The sequence below is a fragment of the Anguilla anguilla genome, chromosome 6 (assembly GCF_013347855.1).
Source record: "Anguilla anguilla isolate fAngAng1 chromosome 6, fAngAng1.pri, whole genome shotgun sequence".
Classification (NCBI taxonomy): Eukaryota; Metazoa; Chordata; class Actinopteri; order Anguilliformes; family Anguillidae; genus Anguilla; species Anguilla anguilla.
In genome coordinates, this window is record NC_049206.1 from 26,802,349 (window position 1) to 26,825,723 (window position 23,375).

Consider the following 23,375-nt stretch of genomic DNA (forward strand, 5'->3'; position numbering starts at 1 on the left):
AGCCAACTCGTCATAGGAACCAGTTTTTTTTCTCAGCAAAACTCAACATCAGGGGCTCTGCTAACTAGCATACCATATAAATCTAGCCTGTAAAAACGATGGGCAAAGCTGCATTTCAAGCTGTTTCTGCGCTTTCCCAAACTGGACTCTTTGTACAAACTCAGGAGTTATTTAAGATGAAGGGGAAGGGGAAGAAATGACGGAGTAAAAAAATAAATAAACGATGAGCCACAAGCTTGGCCAATTTTCCAGCTAAGCGTGGTCATGGATGAGTCACCCTGAGGTAATTAACTGCACAGTACCATTCCTCTCCTGACCACGTCTTCCAATTTAAACACACAAAACAGTCATACTCTCCAAACTAAAGTTATTGTGGGATTATAATGGAGTGAAGGAAGAGGCTATGAGAGAAATTAAAACAAGCTCACGCACACGCCCCCGATGACGTCGATGGACTGTGTCTTCAGCCCGTACGTGGTCGGCTCCATGTTCACCATCGGTCCGAAGAGGTCTATGCTGAGCGCCCTGTCTCCGAAGTCCCTCTCTCTGAACAGCTTCAGGTGTGGAGACTGGAAGTCCTGTAGTGGAAAAGGCAATAACTAAAACCACAGAACTAATAGTCCCTTTCTGAACGACAGAAATCGGTGCTGATGGTCACACTTAATCCTCTCTGAATCGCCAAAATCATAGTTATGACCAGTGAGCATTTTTGCATCATAAAAAGATGATTCAGAACAGGCACACTCAGCTGAGAGACATGTTTATATTACGATGGAGGGATTACTAGTGCCTTTACATACACAGGCATACATATAATGTGCTATCTGGATACATACACATTTAAAGAGCATGTTGTATCTGGATGTATACCTATTAAAATAGGATTCTTTTTTTTTTAAACTTCGCCCATGGTAACCCCTGCATATGTTTTTTTTTAATTAATCTTTTTTTCCTTAAATGTATTTTATCACAATGCATGTATGGATTTTTCTAACTGTAATGACCAGGTGTAGACACTTTCTTTGTATTTGATTACAAAAAACAAAACTCCCTTCTAAGATATGAATACGGGATACTTATTCTTCACCGCACTGCATTCTGACAGATTGTGTCAAATACAAAAATACTAAAGTGGGAAGAACTCTGCTTCTGTTTAATACTAGAAGTGTATGTACAGAGGCATTTGTGCTATTGGCTAGGTCACAATCACCATCTAAGCATCATACAGGTTTTTTTTTTTTTTTTTTTGAAAATCCACATAATTAAATTTTCATCAGCACAGTCATGGCTCTCTTTCAGTTTTTTTTTACATAAATATTGCCTACTAAAAAGCAATCTTACGTGTATTTTAAATCATAGAATTAAATATTTTTTCCTGTTTTCCATGATTTTCCATTTTCCAGTTTTCAACAACTTTACCACGACTGCTCCATGACTATATCAAATATTTTCAGCAACAAACACCCACCTTAACTATAACAATTTGTATTGCCAAGATCGCATATACGGTAATATGCTAATTTTGGCATACTTTTGGGCTTAATTTTCCCAAAGCGGTCTTTTGAGCTTGTTTTCTAAAATCTGGGTGCTTGTTTAGAAATGTAACAAGTGACCTTGTCAGCATGGATTATGGTGCCTACGTTCAGCATGGGTTACGAAACGGTTATAGTGTGGTTTACCCTTGGTCAGCATGGGTTACAGTATGTTATAGTTTGTTGATATAATGGTCAGCATGGATCATGGTATGGTTATAGTGTGGTTATGTCTACCAGCTATACAGGTTATGGTACAGAATGGTTATAGTGTGCAGACACATACGGTCAGCATGGATTACGGAATGGTCATAGTGTTGTTATATCTAAGGTCAGTAAGGGTTATGGTATGGTTATAGTGTGATTATACCTAAGGTCGGCATGGATTACAGTCCAGTTATGGTATGGTTATACCCATGGTTAGCATGAGTTACAGTATGGTTACATTGCTGGTCAGCATGAGCGACGGTGTAGTGATGATGACAGTCGGTGTGGGTGCAGTGCTGTTATGGTGTGTGGACATTGAGTCAGTGTGGATTATGGCGAGGTCATGCTGTGGTGATAATGGATGCAATGGGGTTACACTCACAGTGAGTATGGGTCGCAGTGATAGCAGTGTGTTATTGGCACCTCCCCAGTCACCGCAGTGAAAGTATTCTCCTTCCTCCAGGATGTACTGGTGACCTTCAAAGCGAGGCTGGCTGTACCCTACCCAGCTGCAGGGCAGGACGGATGAAGTGAGTGGGTCAATGCAAAAGCTGGTGGACAGAATGCACTTGCGTACTCATCTACATACAGATGCCGCTAAGAAGCATGTGAAAAGAAACATTTTCAAGCCTAAGTTACTCTGAAATTCATACAATGTGAAAACGGCACTCACAGTCCGCCAAGAATTTTAATGGAGCCCACAGAAGGGATTTTCCGTGTGGGCGAGGTCGGGCTCTCTGCATTTGAATCCTCGTTCTCCAGTTTTCCTCCAAAACTAGCTAGTTGGCTATCGACTTCCAAGCACTGGCCCTCGAAACCAGGCTTTTCATACAGCAGCGCCTGAAATATGAGATTAATTAAATGGAGGCCTCCGCAGAGGGAGAAGTCTTGATTCAGGAAGTGATTCAGGGCAACACGGTTATGCCGTGGGTGTGGTGTTCCTATTCCAGATACATGTTACAACAAGCCAAAAATCAACACATTTCCCCCTGAGGAAAAATGTCTTCATGCTATTCTTTAAAATGGAGGGGTACCAACAGCTCTGGGTATCACACATCAACACAAAGAACCATTTTTCAAAATACATATGACATCGTAGGCCTCAGCCAACTCTGAGTGAAAAAAAAATGAATGCATAAAATCAGAAATACTATCAATAATGACATAATAGCACTGTGTTAAGAGTAGTACCATGAGGATTAACAGCCCTTATCAGGTGCACTTATAATAACGTTGCAAACAAAGCCATTCACTACAGTGCTATTTTCTCCCAGAATTTCACTTGCTTTATACAGTATATATTTTGAGAGAGTGTGTATCCAACCTCCAACCATGAACTGAAAAAAAAGGAATGAAATAAAAGCACTCTACCTTTACTTCAGCTGTATTTTCCACCTTTAGTCCACCCTGAAAGACACAGAGGTTGCAGATTAAAACTGTCGGAAGAGCTTTTTGTCCCACATACAGTTAATAATTGTCATAAAAATAGATGTCCCAGCAATAATTAAAAATACGCCTTAATGACACTATGTGGAAAAACTAGAAAAACAACAGACTTTGTAGTCCTGGGCAGGTCCGAGCTGTGAGAACTACAGGGCAGGTCATAAAAGGTCAGGACAGTTGAACTTGGAATAATTTGTCATATGCAGGAGGCATCAGATGATGTGAGGCAAACAGTCAGGTGACAAGGTAGGACAGAACAGGAGAACAGGAAGAAAAAACTAAAGGAGAGAGATGTGCTGAGTCAAAAAGAGAAAGGAAATAACACGAGATGCTTTGAAATAAACTTTTTGCATACTTATCTTTCAAACAAGCTTTACCTTTTTCTCAGGTGTTTAACTTTATTTTCCACTGGGGTGGAAATTGAATGTTGCCTCAATAACTCAAAACAAAAAAAAAGAACATTTACCATCGCCACAACCAAACCGTGTTCCTTGTAACATGGCTCCTGGGACTCACCATTTTGAGGGGCCGCAGAGATCCAACATAGGGTGTGGGGAACCCCCAAGCCTCCGGACAGGGGTACTCCCCAGGCTCCAGCACTGACAGCACACCTTTGAACCCTGGATCAGCAAAGACCATCCACCTAGTAACCCACAAACAGGCATGTCACTGCTTGCATCCGTTTAGCCTCAAAATGTTTTATATAACAACAGGACCCAGCAGGTCTGAGTGAACCAGACACTATTTGAGCCTATGGTCAAAAGATTCAGGTGCCTACTAAGGCTGTGTAAATTCACCATCTTATTCAGACTTGACAATTCAGGAGCAGTCACCCAAATATGCAGGTTTCTGAAAATATTGTCATTCTGGGCCTGAATTATAAGGAACCTGTCATTACAGTGTATTACAGCTGTCAGAATTTGATTTCTAAATCTTGATGTTCTTCAAATATGAAATTAAATTAATTTTCTAAGGGTTAAAAATAAGTTCAAATAAGTGCTTTTTTGTGGTTATTGAAAGGTAAATGCATGCCGTGTTTCAGAACGTCATTTCTTTTACTTCAAAAGATCCCCTTTCCCACTGAAGAATAGTCAACCCAGTAATTTAAAAAAAACTACCATACCATCACTGATTCATGTTTTAGATGATGTATGGAAAGCAAGTGGCACTAGTAGTTGACTAAGTGTTTTTATGTTATGACGTGATAGTCAAGCTTTTTCTTTACTTCGGGTCATTGTTGCAAATTTGAATATTGTTAGTAAATTTACATTTAGCAAATAATGGTTAACCTTTGTTTTGTCACAATCTTTTGTCACGTTACCTTCCTTTGCCTTGTAGACACAGCATGCATAACAGGAAGCAACTATAACGATTCTGTACATAATATGCCAACACAATAATCAATAATCAAATTTATTTTATTTTACAGAATACAATATTTACATTTTTGTCCAGTTGACAGCTATACTGTGTATAGGTCAGAGATTTTGCAGTGATATGAAGACCATTGCCAATGTAAAGATAACCAGAGGCGAGAGGTCACCAAAATCAGCGTGTGCAAATATTCAAAGGTCAACACTGAGATGACTATAACCTAGTGTAAATTGCCAGCTGAGTGCAGTAGATAAAATATCTGCCATTGGGAGTCCTGAGTGAATCATAGATATGCTGTGAAGTCCTGCATAACAGCTGCTACTGTAACATGGAGAGAAAGGGCTGCCCCTTTAAGAGTTCTTCCCTCTAACATTTAACAGCGCTGGCACAACTCAGCATCTCCATAAACAAACCCGAACAGACTGTGCCCTTCTAATGTGCACAAGCACGTGAGGAGACATCTGGAATGCAGAGTGAGATATTAGGAAACTACATTCAGACCGGCTGTGACTCTCAGTATAAACCACTGGACTCACACACATTCAGACCAGCTGTGACTCTCAGTATAAACCACTGGACTCACACACATTCAGATCAGCTGTGACTCTCAGTATAAACCACTGGACTCACAAACCTTTGGACTGGCTGTGACTCTCAGTATAAACCACTGGACTCACACACATTCAGACCAGCTGTGACTCTCAGTATAAACCACAGGACTCACGCACCTTTGGACCGGCTGTGACTCTCAGTATAAACCACTGGACTCACACACCTTTGGACCGGCTGTGACTCTCAGTATAAACCACAGGACTCACACACATTCTGACCAGTTGTGACTCTCAGTATAAACCACTGGACTCACACACATTCAGACCAGCTGTGACTCTCAGTATAAACCACTGGACTCACACACATTCAGACCAGCTGTGACTCTCAGTATAAACCACTGGACTCACACACATTCAGACCAGCTGTGACTCTCAGTATAAACCACTGGACTCACACACATTCAGACCAGCTGTGACTCTCAGTATAAACCACAGGACTCACACACCTTTGGACTGGCTGTGACTCTCAGTATAAACCACAGGACTCACGCACCTTTGGACCGGCTGTGACTCTCAGTATAAACCACTGGACTCACACACATTCTGACCAGCTGTGACTCTCAGTATAAACCATGGAACTCATACACCTTTGGACTGGTTGTGATTGTAAAACACCACAGGAATGACAACCTGATAGCAGGTTTCTCTATTGCCTCTGGGGCCATAACTCAAGCACATGACTTTATAAAGCCAGCTTGGAACTGCAAGCAAAAGGAATTTGGTTATTTGCAGATGGGAGACAAATTCATATTTTTAGATGTTATTAGCTCAAGCCATATGCTAACATCATCGTCTGAAATAAATAAAATAATTTAAAATTGTGACATACTACACACAAGAATTATATGAATGTTTATTGTGTGCTAGATGTGTAAAATGCATAAAATCCATTTACTTTCATGTTCACCCTTTTCCAAATTTTCTTCCAACAACAAGAAGACTTTCATAATCCATTGTTATGTCAGGACCACTGTCATCAAAGTAAGATCTTTATTAACAATAAAGGCAATACAGTTTTGTTTGGCGGTATGGCTCTGTTCTGTTCTCTGTTCACGCAGTCCGCGTGGATAAGGCCGGGAGGCCAGCAGCCAAACCCCCCTACAGGGGTACACACAGAACAGATCCAGCAGCAATGCAAATTCTTAACACATAGGGACGGAACTGGGGTGGTGGAGGGGATTTGCAACACAACGTGCAGATAGCTGCATGCAGGAGGAGCAGCCAAATGAGTAGATGGGGGCTGTTTAAGTAGACCGCCCTGTTATGTGAATGTACTGTGATACGTGAACATCACTCAGCTGAGCATCAGCTGATTCAGCCGGAGCGGCTTGACTCTCGTGGCCTGCCAGAACTAATGCGATGCTCCATTTTGGGATTAGCACCTAGCCGTTGACATGTGTTACAACCACAGTACGGCCAGGATAGATCTTTTCCTCTGACTGGTAGCAGGGTTCTCTGGGATGCAGGAATAATTAAAACTATTTCAAGATGCATTTGTTTAACTAAATTTTTAATTTTATTGCCCATGTGTTCACTTTTACACAGGTTCAGCCACATCACTGACTAGGGATCACTGCATGTAAATCAGAGTGCGAGAGTGCTGGAGTGCTGAATTTTTTAAATGTATTATGACTCCAACTTCTTCACTGAAAGCTGAAAAGCACAGTATGGGGACCAAATATTCTAAAAATGTTAAATACCAGGTAACAAAGTGAGGTCAAAGGGGTTGCCCTCCTGCTAAAGCACTGGGTTACTGCTGCTATGGCCACTCAGAGTCAGGTATTGAATTCTGACTGTGGCTGCTGTGGCTGGCAGCCCTCTAAGGAAAGTGCACAACTGGTTGTATCATTGTCCAATAAGGGAGGGTCTCATTCAGCAGACCTGTACTTGACTCATCGCTGGCCAGTGGTTCCACAGGCCGCGTGTATAGTTTCCTTCTCATCTGCTGTTTCCAGCTGCACTTAATTGACACTCTTATGCCCCACACTGCTACAAATTCATAGTTCAGACTGTTGGACATCTATGTACCGGACTACTGCACACTTACGTCCCAGAGTGGACCTTGATGGAGGCTGTGCTCTGTGGAATTCCAAATGCGCACACCTCCACTGTATCGTCCTCAAAGGTCAGTTTCCTTCCCATCCCCTGCAGCTCCGTGAACAGGTCAATTCTGGGAATGCTGTAGTCCTGGGAAGTATATAACACACATTGCATCAGATGAACAGACACAGTATATCACACAGCATCAGGACCGTGGGCAACGTAACATGCACTGCATTCAAACAGCCAACAACATATCATGCACTGCATCAGAACAGCCAACAACACACCATGTGCTGCATCAGAACAGCCAACAACACACCATGCGCTGCATCAGAACAGCCAACAACATAACATGCGCTGCATCAGAACAGCCAACAACATATCATGTGCATCAGACTGCATCAGAACACACACTGCATCTGAACACATATACAAATGCAACACAATCAGAACAGCCACAACAAAATATACACGTTTAGAAAAAAGGGGAGGGGCATGGAAGACCATCCATCCACCCAGCCATCCATTCATCTATCCATTATCTACCCCACTTATTCCTGGTCAGGTTCATGGGGGGACTGAAGCCGATCCCAGCATGCATTTGGCAAAGACTGGAATACACCCTGGACAGGTCGCCAACCCATCGCAGAGCACACCCACCATTCACTCACACAATCATGCCTACAGACAATTTAGACTCGCCAATTAGCCTAAACTGCATGTCTTTGGACTGTGGAAGGGAACCAGACTGGAAGACAATGACATTTACGATAAAGTTATAACCTTTCTTCTTGCTCAAAATCAATACTTAGATGACAATTTGGAATTGGTTCAGATTTATGCAGAGTTTAGCAGCGCAAAACCATAAGCAGAACAGAGAAGAGACACTCACTTTGACAACCAGCCGGATAGACCCAATCACCATTGGGACTGTAGGGACAGAGTGGGCGGACAGCGGTTCATTGGCCCACTCGTTCACCAGCTGTACGGTGCCCTCCTCCAGAGCAAAGGTCCGGCCCTGGAACCCAGGCATCTCATAGAGCAGCCAGCTGGAAGGACAGCAGAGAGACATGTCTGGAGTGATGCAGGAGCATAGGTCAGAGGTGGGCTGGAAAACGGGTTCTAGTTGTGTGCAAGAAGATAGCAGCATTATCTAGTTACGGTCTCGTGAAAATGCAACAACTGTCTGTGTTCATAAAGCTTCCAAACTATTCAGTGTCCCCACTGACAGCATTCATGTTTATTATTTCTTTTATATTTTACCGAAAAAATAAGCATAAACCTAGATGGTTACACTCCACCCTATGAATTAAATTCATTCCAGATTGCAAGCTTGCGGTCTGAAGTCTGCAACCATATCCATGAACAGCTGTCAATGTCAAATCAAATGAAAATATTCAAGGTGAAAAAGGGAATTTAAAAGCTTTATGTTGTGGTAAGCGCTCTGTTTAAAAAATTTCAATTCCATGTCTGAGGGGCAGTTCCATCAGTGTGTTTCTGTAATCAAAGTAAAGTAAGAGCATCATTTGATGTCTTACACCAACTGTTTGTTTGCAAAGTATTCCAGGAAAGGCCAAAGTTCAGGAAAGCCATAGACACAAAACCACGTATCAAAATCAACTATTTATAAGAATCATGTATATGTTGTATATTTTTAACTGTAGGTGAAGCTCACTTCATTAAAAAAAAAAAAAAAAATTTGTAATTCTCGAGTAAACTTCATAACACAAAATAAGTGAAGCCTTCAGACTTACCATCCTCTTACCACTCTTACAGAAATAACAGGTGACAGTTTCAATGAGGTGGCATCTGGCATGTCCCGAAAGATCTCAAAAGCCTTTCCAGCTAACTGAGCATGCTCATGAATGACAATCTATAAAGACAGGAAGAGACTCTTGGTGAGGTCTTTCACGTGATTTTAGATGGTCACCACCAAGTGAATACTCACATTTAGAGCATGTTAATGTTAGTGATGTCAAGCTGGGAATCTCTTACATTTAAACATGTGGACATCATTATACCGCTCTATGATATCCCATAATTCAATGCCATACCAAACATTTGAATGGATGAATTTGGTACTAAAAGACTGCATGTGCATCTTCAAATCTCGTCACGTAAGAAACTCTAGAAAACTCTACCCACCTTTCCTGGGCGTTTGTAGACTCCAGCATCCTCATGTGCCTGCAAAGAAACCACACATGTTAAATGGTAATGGTAAATAAATAAAAGTAAATACATTATAAACATTTCAGCATCATCTTCATGTAGCCCTGCCAATAGGTTCTGCCAGTTACTGACCCGAAGCATCACAATCTCTTGTGTCTATGTACTGTTTTGCAGTAATGCACCAAATAAGCATGGATTGCAGAAATTTACATATTTGCTAGACACTGCATTATACTATTATGAATCATACCACTGATAACATGACAATGAGTTGACAATGCAATAATCATTGTCAAATAATTCTCCAATGTTCAAAACAGCATTTTTTCTTGCATATCTGTCCTTTATAAGCCACTATTTACAATTCAATTAATTTATATAGATGTAAACAGTAGTTCTGCTTTATTAGGGGTTTGCTTTTGAAAATGGCATTAAACACAAAAATGTCAGACAGTCAAGCTTATTTTTTCCTCTCTTCCTTTGTAATAGCACTGCGAACGGGCCACGAAGCCACTCACATCAGCATTCATGTTGCAGAGGCCCTGCAGAGGAGATGGAGCCTCGTAAAGGCATGGCCCAGGGGCAGCAGTGGGTTCCCTGTCCAGCATGTGAAGGCCTGTACTTAAGGAGGCATCCGTCCCACCAGGTTCAGGAGCACTGACCCCAAAGTCAGGCTGAAACATGTATGAAGAACCATCACGTTAGGACACAAATCATGACAACGAAACGATAAAAAGGTTTTCAGCTCAGTGAAGATTAAAAACAAGACAGTTATGAAGATGTACCATCTTCATAACAAGACAGTAATGAAGATAGTACAGCTAACATATGGCTTTACATTTTCTATGCAATTTTCACTAAATCTTTAATTAAGAGAAAATACAACATATCTGTAACTGTTTTATCTCCTGTACCTTTTAGTTGTTTTATATAATTGAGTTGAAATTTTTCATTATCAATAAATCATTTTTAATATCCCACCATGATGTGCTGTAGCATTGTCAGGGCAATACTGGATTACCAGTGAAAAATTTCTGTAGAAGGGGCTTAGTGATTAATGATGAACTCTGAATGAGGAGGGAACTGGTGTCTGAAGAGGAAGTCCTGTCACTGACTTTACTGTATATCTGGGCACAATGATATCTTCAGGAGGCAACCAGCAGCTTTTGTTGTTGAGTTCAGGTAGCTAGCTAAGACCCAACCATTATAATTTTTAAAAGTTGTGACCAAAGGACAGAGCCTGCTCTCAAGCAAGACGACAGCTGTGCAGTGGCTTCTGTAACAAACCAATAGGTTACACTACAAACATGTACTCACTAAGCAGTGCAACTAACTAGCTCATGATTTGTCAACTTAAATTTAACTGGCTAGTTAGCTAGGAGGATTTTGACACTCTTGGACAGAGAATAGGTGATTAAATAATTTGCCAATTTCTATGAATCCACTGATAATTACCTAATAGGGGAGTAAACATGATCAAATTAATTTGCAGTACAAATCTAGTTATACTGAGTGAATAATTGGAGTTTGCAGCACAGTTTTCCAAAGAGCTTGGCACAGTTTTAAATTTATTCTAGGTAGCTTGGGGTGTGTCATGGCATGTGACAGCTTAATAGTGAGAGTTCTAGCTAAACAAGTCAGTGCACAATTGGTGCACAATTAATCTTGAGTCCATAATTCCCTATAATTGCTGTATGATTTTGTTTATCCTATTACACAAACATGCCTAAAAACAATCAGTTTAAGATTGAGTCAAATGCCTCCGGGATCTTCTGTTCTATTGTGTGATACAGTGTGGTGTAGCTGAAGTTTTAATTCAATAGCTTCCTACAGCTCCTTCGGTTGATTATGCCTAACACTGGCATGCATACATACTTCATTTAGATGTTACAGCTACTGAAATATGGCTTTACAAATGTGTTTGTCTATAATGTTAATGCCATGTATGTATTTAAATCATAGTAATCTGTGTGAACCGATAAGATAGTAAAACAGCTAACCTTCAGACTCTGCGAAACAGTGCCTGGCAGCAGCTGGGCTTTTCTCAGCTCTTGCGGAAGGCATTTCCCCAGGGAATCCACTGGTTGGTCATCATAGCAGGATGAGAGTGCAGGTAAAGGGGAGGGACCTTGGTCAATAGGCTGATTACACGAATCCTTGTTCCTCCGAGGAAGGAGAGTGACAGGCAAAGTTAGTGGCACTGGCAGGAAGGGCTCTGTGGTCTCAATGGAAGGCACATCCTTGTTCAGGGTTGAGTCAACTTGATCACTGGGCTTGGGTGCCTGAAAGCGTGAGTTGACAAGGTCGAAGAGCATAGAGCGCCTCCCCAGGTGCAAATTTCCCTTTTCAGACTCCTCTTCTTCCTTCACCGTCACTTCCTCCTCAGTCTTCTGGTTCTCCCGCATAAACCTGGAGGGACTCTCGCAGGATTTGAAGATCAAACTATTTTCAGTACTGGCCCGTTTGGGATTCATCTGTCTCTTGACTTCTGCACTCTGAAGTTTGACTAACATCCCAGGGGATTGGCCCTTCCTGTTTTTCTTCAGGCCAAACTGAAACTCCTCAGGGTCAAAGTGCTTTTCAAGGAGGTCTTCCTTTATTGCAGGCATAACAAAGGGGGGAGGGGGAGCTTTCAGATCACTGTGCTTTCTCAGAGGTAAGGAGAAAGGTGCACCCAAATATTTAATTTTACTAATGAAGTCCTCAAACTCATCTGATGTGTCCAGTAGATTGTTCTCACTGATGGAGGGGCTAAGTTTGTTCCTAAGGCTTGTTTGCTTCTGTCCCCTTAATGTGGAGTCCACATCTAGCCAACTGGATGGAGCATCTTGTCCAGCTGAGAAGGCAAGAAGATTTTTTCTCGCAGGAGAACAGGTACTGGATGTTGTTCCTTCAATTTCTTTGGGAACTGATATTGTCTTTGTATCCTTAACTGAATCAGAGAGAAACAAAGCTTCATCCTTGGTGGACTCCAGGACATGTTGGTGTGCACCATTGACAAGTGTCTGGGTGCTGCTTGACTTTCCCTTTGTTTCTTTCCCCATTTTAATCTCCATCTTTTGCCCCATTTTTACTTTGGTATCAATATTATTTTTTGCAGGGTCAGGTGGGCGTAGTACAGGTGAGACAGGCAGTATAACTGCATGTTCACTCTGCTTTAAGCTTTCATTAGGTGACTTTTGTGGTTTTTCAAGTTTTTTGGACTGTGATTGACTGGCAGATGGAGCTTTGTTTTCCTCATCTACCTCTGAAACTGCCTTGGGGGTTTTAGGCAAAGTGTCAGACTTAAGGTCTCCACTTGCCTCCCAGCTCTTCTGTAAAGAACGTGATGGTTTCTGCTTTTGTGCTGGAAATGCAGTCTTATCCTGACTGCTTTCTATACCAGATATTTGGTTGTCTAAGGGGCAGCTCATGGCATCAGCAGGTACTTGTCTCAATATCTCACTAACCCCTTCTACAGGTGCAGCCTGATCTGCTGCTGCCACAACTACTGTCTGTTCAGTTGAGCTGTTCCCTGGAGCAGCATTCTCACTCTTTGGGTCAGCCTTATCTGCCTGATTCTCTTCCACCAGCATACTCTCACTCTGTGCCTTCACTAAGCCTTGTTCTTCTGTCTGTGTCTGTTTTTTTATTAATCGGGAGCTGTTGCTGTCCATAATTTTACATTCACTTGATGGTACAGTCAATCCCTTAGTCTCAGATATACTAAGGCTGGAATTGTTTATGGAATCATTTTGCTGACTTTGTGGTTCACTAGATGCTGGGGATTTGATAGCTTGTTTTGGTTTTCTGGAGCCGGCGTTAGTTTTGAGTTTATTTTTCTCAGCGTGACCTGCTGTTGGTAGCTTGTTCACATCATGCACAGTATGATCACAGCCATCTTTCAACAGGGTTTCCTGCTGGATATGTATTGCCATTTCTGTCTCTGTGTCCTGACTGGTCTTTTCTTTCTTAGGTCTGCTCTCACTTTGATCTTCTCTTGCTTTTTCTATGGACTCTTTGGAGAGGGGTTTCTTTACCTTGTCCATCTGCATGATTGACATAGATGAATCAACCTCCACAGCTGGCTCAGCTGCTGACATTTCCTCTGTAAGTGTGTCCTGTTTTTTCACTTCATGTGGAGAAGTTAGCATAGGTTTCTTTGCTCTGGTTTCAGGCCCAGTTATCCTAATCCTATGGGTGGGTCGATTCTCGCTACTGTCCTTAGTGTTTCTAAGTGCAGTGTGTGCTTCTGGGGTTTCAGACAATTTATACTTTGGTACCTCACTCTTTTTATTGTGCAAATTAATTTTACCATCCACACTATCCAAAAACCTAGTTGCAGCTGTCACTATATTAGTCTTTGAGTCTCGATCAAGAGCTATACTGATCTCTGAGTCTGGATCAGATATTGTGCTGGTCATTGAAACTGTAACAGAAGCTGCAATAGGCTTTGATTCTGAATCAACTGGTTTACTTGCCTTTGACACAGAGTCAGACTTAGGTGGTATAATAATCTTTGAGTCCAGCTTTGAAGCTGCAACTGTCTTCCAGTTCAATTCAGGGTCTGGAGACGACTTTAATACTGGTTCAGGTGCTGTAATGGTATCTGATTCTGGTTCAAGTCCTGAAATGATCCTTGATTCTGATACAGATATTCCAATAGCTTTAGATTCTTGTTCAGGTACTGTACTAACTTTATGTTGGTCCATCATAGAATTACCACTCATATCAGAGTCAGATTCTCCTTCAGGTTTGCTGAGCCTGTTAGGACTTGTAGTCTTAAGACTATCCTTGTTTTTACGTCTGGTAAATCTAGAGGCTGACTTGGCATATCCTTTATTTGGAGAGGGTTCTCTGGCTTGTTTAGTTGTTGGAGGCTCACTGGCAGAGTCTAATCCCTTTAGGTCTTCTGTGGGTTTTGGCTCATTTATATGCAGAGAGGCAGGAGGTATATCTTTCACAGTCAAATCTTTTGGCTCAGAGGTTTCTTTGCGCTGTGTCTTTGGGTAAGGCTGATTGTCTGAGGAAACAAAGCTGGCAGTTAAAGAGGCGTCTCTTCCCAGTCCTGGTGCCACCATTATAGAGGACGTACTTTTTTGGATTCTGGGCTTCACTGTATTTGTGACTTTCTCTTGTGGGGTGACAGCACCTGTTTGTGCCCCACCAGTTGGACTATCATCTATACCAGTGTCATTTTTTCTCTCATGGGTGTCCTCAAAGGTCTTCACAAATGGCATTGCTTTTGTTGCCTTGGTTTCAGTGGGAGGAGGTGAAATTGACTTAGTTGGATCTCTTAACTTCCTTGTTTTACCTAAGGGTACAGATGCAACTGCATGCCCCTGATCCTTGACCTCTGACCTCTCATCACTGTCAACCTTGCTGTCAGATGACTGTAACTTCCTTTCTACTTTTCCAGTGTTTGGGATGTCCACGTTTAAATCTACCTTTGCCTTCTGTGCAAACGTCCTGGCTGGCTTCGGTGGTCCATCCACACTCTGGGTGCCATGATAACTTTTGGCTTGCATGGCAGCCTGTCCCTCAAACATGCTGATTCTATCAGCGATCTTTCCAGGGGCTCGGATGGGCTTGACTTGTAATGTTTCATTTTTCAGATTTGTTGTACTGCATAAAACATAGAGATTAGGGAGGTTAAACTTTCATTGTAAGGCACTCTGGATATAAAAACTGATTCATTGGACAAACATTTTAATGAAGCCTGCTTGTGGGTGGCAGTGTAGTATAATGGGTAAGGAACTGGTCTTGTAGCCTAAAGGTCACAGCTTTAATTCCCGGGTAGGACACTGCCATTGTACCCTTGAGCATTGCTTCAGTATATATCCAGCTGTATAAATGGATGCCAATACTATGTAAAAAAGTTGTGTAAGTCGCTCTGGATAAGAGCGTCTGCTAAATGCCTGAAATGTACTGCAATGTAATGTGTCACTTTATTTTCCCTGACTGTACTCAAAAAATGTGACTAAACTGGCATCATAGCCTGTTTTGCTTTCATAAACATGCCCAAATTTAAGAGTAGTATGTACAGAGAATAGCTAAAAGTTGTGTCAATATGATCAGTAGCAAAATAATTAAACTTAAGTTCAAAAAGATGAAACAATTTTAAGACTTTGTCTCATGTCTATCAACCTTTGTGTATGATATTGCAGTTTTGGCAGCAGGCCTGATGGCAAACAGCAGCTTCAGATCCCATTAATGTGGTGGGGGTGGTAAAGCTCCAATCACCGGGATTGATTTGTATTGGCTTGTACATGTCCACCTAAATTTATCTGAAGCTGGAAATGATTTGGTTGATTTTGGTGGTATTGACGTAAATCGGTGTTGAATTCCATAGTTTTATAAGCTAACTAACTAAACACTAGTGTGAGTACCTCTAGTGGGTCACCTATTAAAAGTGTGCACAAGTATTAATGAAAAATTACTATACATCAAAACAAAATTAGATTATTTTCCAATTTTCCAAAATGTGCAAACAATAATTGCACATCTTCCATTTTCACATGGCTTATCATAGTGTAGCACACCATACACAAGCCCTGTCCTCAAACTGAGCAATGAGTTTAAAAAATGAAAAGTGCTTTGTCTGTATGTTTTGAGAGTAAATAGCCTACTTCCAAGAGTGAGCAAATAAACATCTTGAGCATGCTTTGCTATTTTATATCATGATACAAGGATGAATAATACACATACAATGCCCCATCATGTATTTTTCAATCCATTATAACAATTTAGAATTTCAATGCATGGAATCTTTCAAAACTGAATATATGAAAAGATTTTTTTTTATAAAAAAGTATTTATGTGAAAAGTAAGGAACAATGAAATTTTAATTCCAAGTTTTCTTCATATTGTATTTAATAAAACAGCATATAACTGAAAAATGGTATGTAGTGATTTGTTTTTGCGAGCGGGGGGAGCATTGGTGATTGCGGGGGAAATACAACAAAAAGCAGCTTGATTTGCATTACTGTTTATAAATAGACTTGTTATAACTACATAAAGGTGTTTTCCATTGTGAATTCAGATAAACCTGCTCCTTCAAATTGAAATAAAAAATAATTGTCATACTCACATTTTAATCTCTGACTTCTTCCTAGTTCCACCATTTTTCCCACTCTCTTTTTTAAGCCTCTCCTCCACAGAGCTGTCCCTCTCTGGGCTCAGGTCAGAGTTCACAAGCACTTTCTTGGCAAAGAATTTCTGTGTGGATGACACCTTCATGCTTCTGCGTTTGGACTCGGCGGTCTCAGTACGTCTCTCCACCCGATCCTCAGGGGCACTCTCCTCTGCTGCCAGGCGAGGCCAGTGTGATGCTGCGCCCCCTTCCAGAGCATCCGGATCACCAGGGGCTGGAGAAATTGGTGTGGCAAGGGGGGAATCTGAGTGATGAGCATCTGCTGGTTCCCCCTTGAGGTCCTGTGGGCTACTTGGCTCAGGTAAAACCAGTCCTGTGGGGGGGCCATTCGTTGGGCTGTCCTTCTCCTTGTCCCCCTGGGAGTTCTTTCGGGACCGCCTCCTCCCTGAATTCTTCCGCCCCATGGCTTCAGTGTCTCCCTCCTCTGAAGAGACTAGGGAAACGCGATGACTTTGAGCCCCAGCGAGGCGTGTTACTGACCTGTTCTCGAGCTCTGCAAACTCTGCCTTGAAAGGTTTGGAAACAACAGGCAAGTGGACCTTCACAGCAGTCTGTATGACCTGTGCTTGGCTGTCCGTCTCTGGGCTGCCGCTCAGGTTTGTCTCTTCCAGGTAAACCTGCAGAAGCTGATTTGTAGCTGCACGGTCACACTTATGGACTGATCTTTTGCCAAAAGGGGAAGATGAAGCTGTTTTCAGATGTTTAGCATTCTTCTCCTCTGCGGCGCTCCTGTCTGCCGTGCTGCTGCTGTTCCCTGAGGGGGCCTGCCCTCCCTCTGGAGCCTCGGCAATTCCTCTGCTGCTGGTGCCCCACTCTGTATGCGGTCCGGATACACCCTGCTCCACACTCTCACTGAGGTCCTCTACAATTTCCCCGAGCCCCGTCCTCTGCTGGCATGCGAGGGTCGTGTCACTGCCCGGGAACACACGGCTGGAAGAGATAAGATGCTGACCGCTGTTTTTTCTGATGCTGTTTGACACAAAGTTTCCAATGCATGCCAAAGCCCTGGCTTTCTCCTTGTCACTCTGTTAATACAGGAAAATTAGGATTACATTATATTATCTGTGGATGAGTGTTCGCGCGCAAACACAGAGACACACGCTCACACACGCCAACCATAATACAGCCAAATTATTTTCCTTCCAAGCCACACGTGCCAGAAATAGGCTGTATATGTTTCAATGGATATGGGATTTTTGAAAGGCTGGCGGGTACATAAACTATTTTTTCAGTTAGCTACACTGGAAAACCCGGCAACCTTTTCACTTAATTCTGTAACTTATACACTTTGTTAAGAAGACGATTGTACATGGAAGGAAAACCTTACAGATCGAGTCCGACGCGAATTGTATTATTACTTATTTATTATTATATATAAAGATAATCATTTCCAAACTCCCTCGAATTCAGCCATTTCCATTGCTCTGTATAAGATAATTACACACAATTATTCAGGCAACACCTTCATATGGATTCCAAAAATACAGATTACCGCCAATAGTAAAAGAAAGAAAGAAAAAAACGACTCTGAATTCGCATGGGCACTACACAGCCACACAACGTCATACAATGAAAACACTTGTACTCACTACAATCGCCAAAAGTTTTCCTTTATCGTATTCTAAAGGTCAGGTTCCGGTTTTCTCCCTTGATTGTTCAGTTCAAATAGAACTATAGTCTAATCTGTCGCGTGCAAATTCCTCAAAAAACTACAGGCGCGGCACGGTGTCCGTTACAGTGATAGGAAGTTCGCCATGTCTGACTCCGCAGGCGGCTGTCGGAGGGGAGTAAGCAGGTAAAGATACCTTAAGTGAAATATGAGTCCTAGCTATGCGACTGGCTCGTTAACAAAACGCGCGTTACTGCTGCCTCACAACGAATTTCTGCTAAGCATGCCTTGGAATTAACGCAGGGCGATGACAGTTTGAATTATGCCCAGCCTTAAGTGACTCATACCCTAACTGAGAATATTCAGGAAACATTGTTTTCGCTTCACATCAAATTGCAGTAGCCTACTGTTGAATGAAACCCACCTGGGTTAACTGTTTAGGATTGTGAATTAACTGAATAAACGTAATAACCTTGAATAAAGAAAAATGTATACAATTAGCCTAAGTCATTTCAGAATCTTAAGAAAGTAAATCGTGTTTAAGAAAGCGAATGTGCTCTTGACGGGTTAATTTAAAGTTATTTTAAAAGAGAAAACAAGGGAAATCACCGAGATAAATAAGGTAGGTAGGCTGCGACTTTTTGCGTAAACAAATAAAGAAAGGCAATGTCTGACTGATTCAAAAACTGGCCACTCGTTTTCAAAACTGAAAGCTATTTGTATAACGCGTAAGCCCTTTTAATAAACCTGATTTGCAATCAAAGTCAAACTCCACATCAGTAGTTACATGTTCCAGACTTTTATGACGAACGTCCAGCTTGTTAGGAAAGATAATCTGTAATAATACAAATTACATAAGCAAATATATTGACAAAAATGCCAGATAACCGTAAAAGATTGGGCTTTACATTCCACGCCTATGTTTGTTTTCACAGGATCAAACGTGATTACATAGCCTATATGTCATGTCACTACTGATTAAATAAAAAATAATAAAAATAAAGAATAATTTAAAACTCCTCCTTACCATGATAGTACTCTTGTCATTTTACACATTCGAGGACTCCCGGAAACCGGTTAAATTGAATCTAAAAAAGTCCACGGTGCAGGTGCAATACCGGTTGATAGCTGGCTGATTAACACACGCCCTTTTCTATAGCCTACGATATCTACTTTTGATTTACATTTGATTTCACTCAGCTATGGATAAAAATACGAATATCAGTCTATGCATAATATTTTGATGAAGCAAATGACACATTTAGCCATTAAATCTGATGGGGTTTATACATGACACCTGATGACAGGTAAAGACGTCTGTCTTGAGCTGGATCCCGGTGACAGATCATATCTGCCGTTGAGCAGCTCTCTTCAAACACGCACATACACAAACTCTGAATTATTCATCAGCAGGTTTGTAAACAGACCCCTCTGGACCACACCTTCTTTTATATTTCCATGACAAAAAGTAAAAGCCGCATTCTCAGCGGAACTAGAGATTTCAGTTCATACATCGGTATAGTGTAGTTCAAAGAAGTTCAAATTGGTTCATAGTTTCTAGATGAACTGTAGCAGGTGGGGTGTGATTTTTTATTGGATATTTTTTATAAGTAATAGGTCTATAACTCCACAGAGCACAGAAAAATACCTCCATATCTGAAACCTTAGAACTGTTAAACTGTTTAAATCTGAGTAAATGTTAACCCTAGAACCTGGTCTTCATCTAATAAATACTCCACAAGGTGGTACTTTTTTTGTATAACACAACACTAGACATAATGCATGCATGCTTTCAAATATATATATATATATATATATATATATATATATATATGGAACTCTGTAACCTTAGGTTACGAGTTCTGAGTCCTTGGATCCTATAATGCTGCATGCTTACATTTGGACTAAGGGAGACAGAGATGAGTCATGAGTAAATTTCATTGCAATAGCACCACAGCAGACATTGTGACCCATTATTCCGAAACCACCGTGGTTTTCTGACCTACTGCTACAGAATGTGTCTGTAAAATGACTGAGTGCAGGAGTAGAAAAAAAAAGATTAAAAACACTTTTTTCCTGCCATTTCGGAATATACTGTATATGAAATTTCCAATCAAACCTTTTCAGGCACATTTGGGCCAAACAGTACTGCAGGAGAGCCAGTGGCTGTTTTAAAGCTTACAAGCCATATACCACTACAGGAGAGCTGGTGACTATTTTACACATTACAGTCCATACATAGTACTACAGGACAGCAAGTGGCTATTGTACACCCTACATATCACACATAGTACTATAGGAGACCTAGTAATATTTGGAGATGAGGGGTACTGATGACAGCTGGTAACCTTTGGGGAACTAACATATCGTTGGAATTGGGTAACCCAAGGAACCAAGCCTACTCCTGGTGGGATGAGGTCAGGTGCGTCCCAAACGTATCACAGTCACAGACAGCTATTGACATTGCCCAGGCTTCCAACCCCTGATCATGAAATAGAAGTTGATGAACGATCAGTGCGTGAAGTTGGTGAGAAGTCTTTTTTTATGATTTCTCAGTCAGTCATGCAAACATTCCAAGTCACAGATAGTAAAAACAGAGCTATCCCTCTGCTCCACCCTGAAGATCCTGCCGGTTCTGTAGGTGGAGGGACCAGTTTAACCAGTGACTGTCGATAAGCAGGCGGAGCACTGAGCTGAAATCAACAAACAGCCAAGACAAAGAAGATGGGCAGGGAAATGACTTGAGTCATGTGACATAACTTTTTATCATGCATCATCTTACCTGCTAATGTTATATATCTGATGCAGACTAGAATTAAATAAAAACAATAGATTGCAGATATGATTCTGCATGAATAGTGTGATATTCATATCATTTTTTTTTTATTATGCTTCATTTGAAAACCTTAAAACTTGCCTGATGATGTATTCATCTGCTTGACAGAATGAACTACAGCTTTAACTGTTTGAGCTACAGCACACTAAAGAAAACTCACATAATGTGCCACTATTAGTGTGAAACATTATTTAGATTTTACTGGTTGTCTATTTGATATTTTGAACAAGATCACGACATAAAACCACCCATTAAAAAAAACGCATTGGTTTATAATGTGTTCTGTGTCAAGGCTCCTTCTGTCATTACTGCAAGGTTAGGTCAATACTGCTTCTCACCTTGGCCTCACTCAGATAAATAATTTAGATGTCATGCTCAAATAGTTTGAATAGGATCTGTATAAGTGCTGAAAAAGTATGTAACTCTGCTGCTCCCAACTGGAGATGTACTTACATTACACCTTTCTGAGATTTGTGCTGCTCAAACCCAGTAAATTATGTCTGTGCAGTCATAAATGAAATATTTCTACGTTTCATATCTATGAAAAATATGTTTGTTCCAAGTTTATTTTTCATTCAATTTGTTTCCTTTTTTAGTTTTTTCCTTTTAATTTGTTTCCCCGATTTAGTTAGACAGACAAATTCATTCCGATCTTAAGATGACTGCCACCAATTGATATGCTTCTGTGCTTTACAGAGATCAAGGCACTCAAGTGGGCCAAAACAGCCATGTTGCTGCAAAGTGGGGGCTGCTTGCAGGTTTTTTTTAAAAATAGATAATTGCAGGAGGAAAACACTACAAACATTGAGCTGGTCCTGCAACCTCTCACAAGTTCGTGTTTGCGTGTGCTCAAATTTGTGTATGCAAACTGATGCACTTCTTCCCAAGACATACATGATGAGTACATAAAACCATAAACTTGTATGTAGTTCCACGTTTAGTGTCATGGTATATGTAAATTGATGAAGACTTAGTCAATAAATATATTTATTAGTTGATCTATACAGTAAGCACTAATGTACAATACATTAATCCTGGTTAAGTGTTCACATTTGCAACTTGGGGACTAAAATTTAACTGTCTCCTAAACTTCCCAGACTTCCTGCTGTTAAGACTTCACTTTGTAGTTTGTATAGAAAAAAACAAATCTTATATAAAGGAAAAACTAAAAAGCCCTTCACTTTTGATTTATTTAGAATTTTAAACATGTACATGGGGGGTGGGGGGGGGTGAGATAAGTTGGCAGTCAAGACATGAGCTGCAAAGTGAGTAGGACTCTCATGCACCAGCATTAACTGTAATGTTAACAAATTATATTTTGTCATGGAGAGTATATAGGTTTTTATTTTGGAACACATGAGTCAGTGGTTGGCAGTGCATGGTGGCTCTTCCCTTGACAGGAGATGATGAAGCCTCTTCTCCCATTTAAACAGTCCCTGGCAATAATGAGTAGAACTTACAGGTTTACTGAAATACAGAGGCAACCCAGACAGACGCTCTTAGTCCAGGCGCTGATCATTTCCTGTCTGGACGGCTGCAGCTCTCTCCTTTCTGGCCTACCTGCCTCTGGCATCAGACCTCTGCTGCTCATTCAGAATGCAGCTGCCCATCTGATCTACAGCTCCACCAGACTCAGGCATGTCACTACCCTTGTCATCTCCCTACACTGGCTACCTGTATTAAACTAATTTTGATGTTGGGCTAAGCACCATAGGCATAGGCACCCAATTGTTTTCTGCACAGATGAACTATTTTGGTACCTATTGGCCACTAGCAATGCTGAATTTAAAATTGCAATCTTGAAATAAATCGTTTTGACCCAGAAGTTTGACTCCAATGCCACTGTACACCCTCAGAAATAAGGGTACAGTGGAGGTGCCTTTTTTTTCTTTAACAAAAAAATTTCCCGAATATACCTTGAAAGTACAATAATATCTCAATATTCTATATGGGTATTAATACAAGCAAAAAAGGTACAAATTAATTATGTACTGAGAGCTCCGTTATGTTTTGGGGAAAAAAATAAGCCATATTTTTCTTGATTTGGCCATGATCTACACAATTTTAGATTTAGAATCAAACAATTCACTAATGGTTAAAGCTTTTTTATTAAAGGGTATTTCTATACCTTTTGGTTTCATCATGTTTCATTATAAAATATGTTCAAAATTACAGAGGGCACTGTACATGGGGCTGCTGGCAGTTACTGTAAGTATTTCATATTTGAAGTCAAACAGACTTCAAATTTCACAAGTCTTTTTTCTCAAAACCACTATTCAGTTTTAAGTTTCAGCTCTTAAGCAAATGATGCCCTAAGCATCATTTGCTTAAAGCAGAAAGATGAAGTCAGAAAGTCAAGTTTCTCTGTATTCAACAGTAAAATTCAAAGCATGTCTTGGGGTGTCTTCGGTTGATATAT

The 23,375-nt window shown here is 40.9% G+C and overlaps 1 protein-coding gene across 1 annotated transcript in view; it reads right to left on the reverse strand.

Annotated features, from left to right (window-relative positions):
- LOC118229110 (beta/gamma crystallin domain-containing protein 1-like) overlaps positions 1-19,263 on the reverse strand; it is a 32,886-nt gene extending 13,623 nt beyond the window's left edge. The window contains exons 1-13 of the mRNA XM_035420797.1: positions 19,148-19,263; positions 16,449-17,536; positions 11,380-14,983; positions 9,898-10,053; positions 9,356-9,394; positions 8,965-9,083; positions 8,103-8,259; positions 7,215-7,354; positions 3,699-3,825; positions 3,111-3,146; positions 2,413-2,579; positions 2,122-2,248; positions 433-578 (exon numbers count right to left, since the gene is read on the reverse strand). Of these exons, the coding sequence (XP_035276688.1) occupies positions 433-578; positions 2,122-2,248; positions 2,413-2,579; positions 3,111-3,146; positions 3,699-3,825; positions 7,215-7,354; positions 8,103-8,259; positions 8,965-9,083; positions 9,356-9,394; positions 9,898-10,053; positions 11,380-14,983; positions 16,449-17,536; positions 19,148-19,150 (5,909 nt within the window). The 5' untranslated portion in view covers positions 19,151-19,263. The remainder of the gene's footprint in view (positions 1-432; positions 579-2,121; positions 2,249-2,412; positions 2,580-3,110; positions 3,147-3,698; positions 3,826-7,214; positions 7,355-8,102; positions 8,260-8,964; positions 9,084-9,355; positions 9,395-9,897; positions 10,054-11,379; positions 14,984-16,448; positions 17,537-19,147) is intronic.
- Between the last annotated feature and the right edge of the window lie 4,112 nt (positions 19,264-23,375).